Source organism: Diadema antillarum, unplaced genomic scaffold (genome assembly GCF_040938485.1).
Source record: "Diadema antillarum isolate AM-2024a unplaced genomic scaffold, OU_Dant_1.0 seq00001860_RagTag, whole genome shotgun sequence".
Classification (NCBI taxonomy): domain Eukaryota; kingdom Metazoa; phylum Echinodermata; class Echinoidea; order Diadematoida; family Diadematidae; genus Diadema; species Diadema antillarum.
In genome coordinates this window covers 159,825-161,139 of record NW_027272531.1, presented here as the reverse complement: position 1 = coordinate 161,139, position 1,315 = coordinate 159,825, and the positions used below count along the sequence as shown (strand labels likewise).

Below are 1,315 nucleotides of genomic sequence, written 5' to 3'. Positions count from 1 at the left end.
ATGACGCCTGATCCAGAGGTGTCCACCCAAGCTCAATATGCGTCCATGACCAGCCAGCCAATGGCAGTCTACCCCAATCAGGGCCAGGCCATCACCATAGCAACCCTCTTCATCATTGTTGGTTCCATAGGCATGGTTGCAAACAGTCTGGTTCTGGTGGCAGTCTCTCTCTCCAGGAAGTTGCAGACCCAGACAAACGCATTTGTGGTCAACCTCAGCATATCAGACTTCTTAACATGCTTTGCGTTACCCTTTCATGCCGTGGGGATCCTGAGCAATGACGGATGGCCTCTGTCAAACATCACGTGCAGGTTTGTCGCTGCGCTGACGATAACGACGCCAATATGCAGTGTGCTGACATTGGCGATGATCGCCGTGAATCGCTACACGCTGATAACAAAGAGCAAGAAAACGTACCAAAAAATGTACCGGCTCGGAATCGTGGCCATCTTGGTGGCGGTTACATGGCTGGTGCCGGTCTTTACGCTCGTTGTGCCACAGCTGACGAATCTCGGCGGACTGGGATACGATGAGTTCTACAAGATCTGCAAGTGGGATGTCGACTTGTCCAAGATCCCGATTTTCCAGAGCATTGCATCTCTAACATTCCTCACTGCCACCGGAGTAATAACGTTTTGCTACATTTCAATTTATCTCCACGTGCGGAAACACATCGAAGGAATGAAAGCAAAGAGACAGAGTCAGGTAATATCAATGCAGAGTATAAGCGTGGAAGAGGCGACCCAGGGTACTCCGCGTCAGAGGTCCCCAACGAACCACAACCTGAATGGGACGCCCTCGTTACGGCAGGTCAAAATCACTCAGAACCTGTGCATTGTTGTGGTGATATTCTTTATCTGTGTGGTTCCCTACTCCGTTCTCCTGCTGTGCCAAGTCCGGCATCTGGCGGTCATCTACCTTGCTGTAGTATTTGTCCTGTCCAGCAATATCAATCCAATCTTATATGCAGCTAAACATCCGGACTTCAAGAGGGTATTCAGCCACATGTTTCGCTGTGACTTTGCGGACATACCACACCCCTCTGGGTGTCTGAGAAGTATCATTCAAAAGACAGGTGCCACGCCCAGTACCAAAAGTTCTTCAGAATCCTGATTCCGTTGCTCAAACTTACAAGATGTTGTTTGGATGGGCAAAGAGACTTGTGGAAATTTTGGGATTCATGTATTGTGCATAACATGATGTTTCAGCACTTTTTAATAAGAATTCACTTATTTCATACCAAAAGTGTGAATGTTTGGGACCAAAGGATCAGAGTTGACACATTTCAAAAACCAAATGGGTGCAGTCATCTTTA

The 1,315-nt window shown here is 47.8% G+C and overlaps 1 protein-coding gene across 1 annotated transcript; it reads left to right on the top strand.

The window, feature by feature from the left end:
• Nucleotides 1-1,113, top strand: LOC139712804 (alpha-1D adrenergic receptor-like). Its single transcript, XM_071624596.1, has one exon. The coding sequence runs from the start codon at nucleotides 1-3 to the stop codon at nucleotides 1,111-1,113; it is 1,113 nt and encodes a 370-aa protein (XP_071480697.1).
• The last annotated feature ends 202 nt before the right edge of the window (nucleotides 1,114-1,315 follow it).

What these genes read in the sequence shown, in the direction of transcription:
- LOC139712804 (XM_071624596.1), top strand. Translation starts at nt 1, where the DNA reads ATGACGCCTGATCCAGAGGTGTCCACCCAAGCTCAATATGCGTCCATG.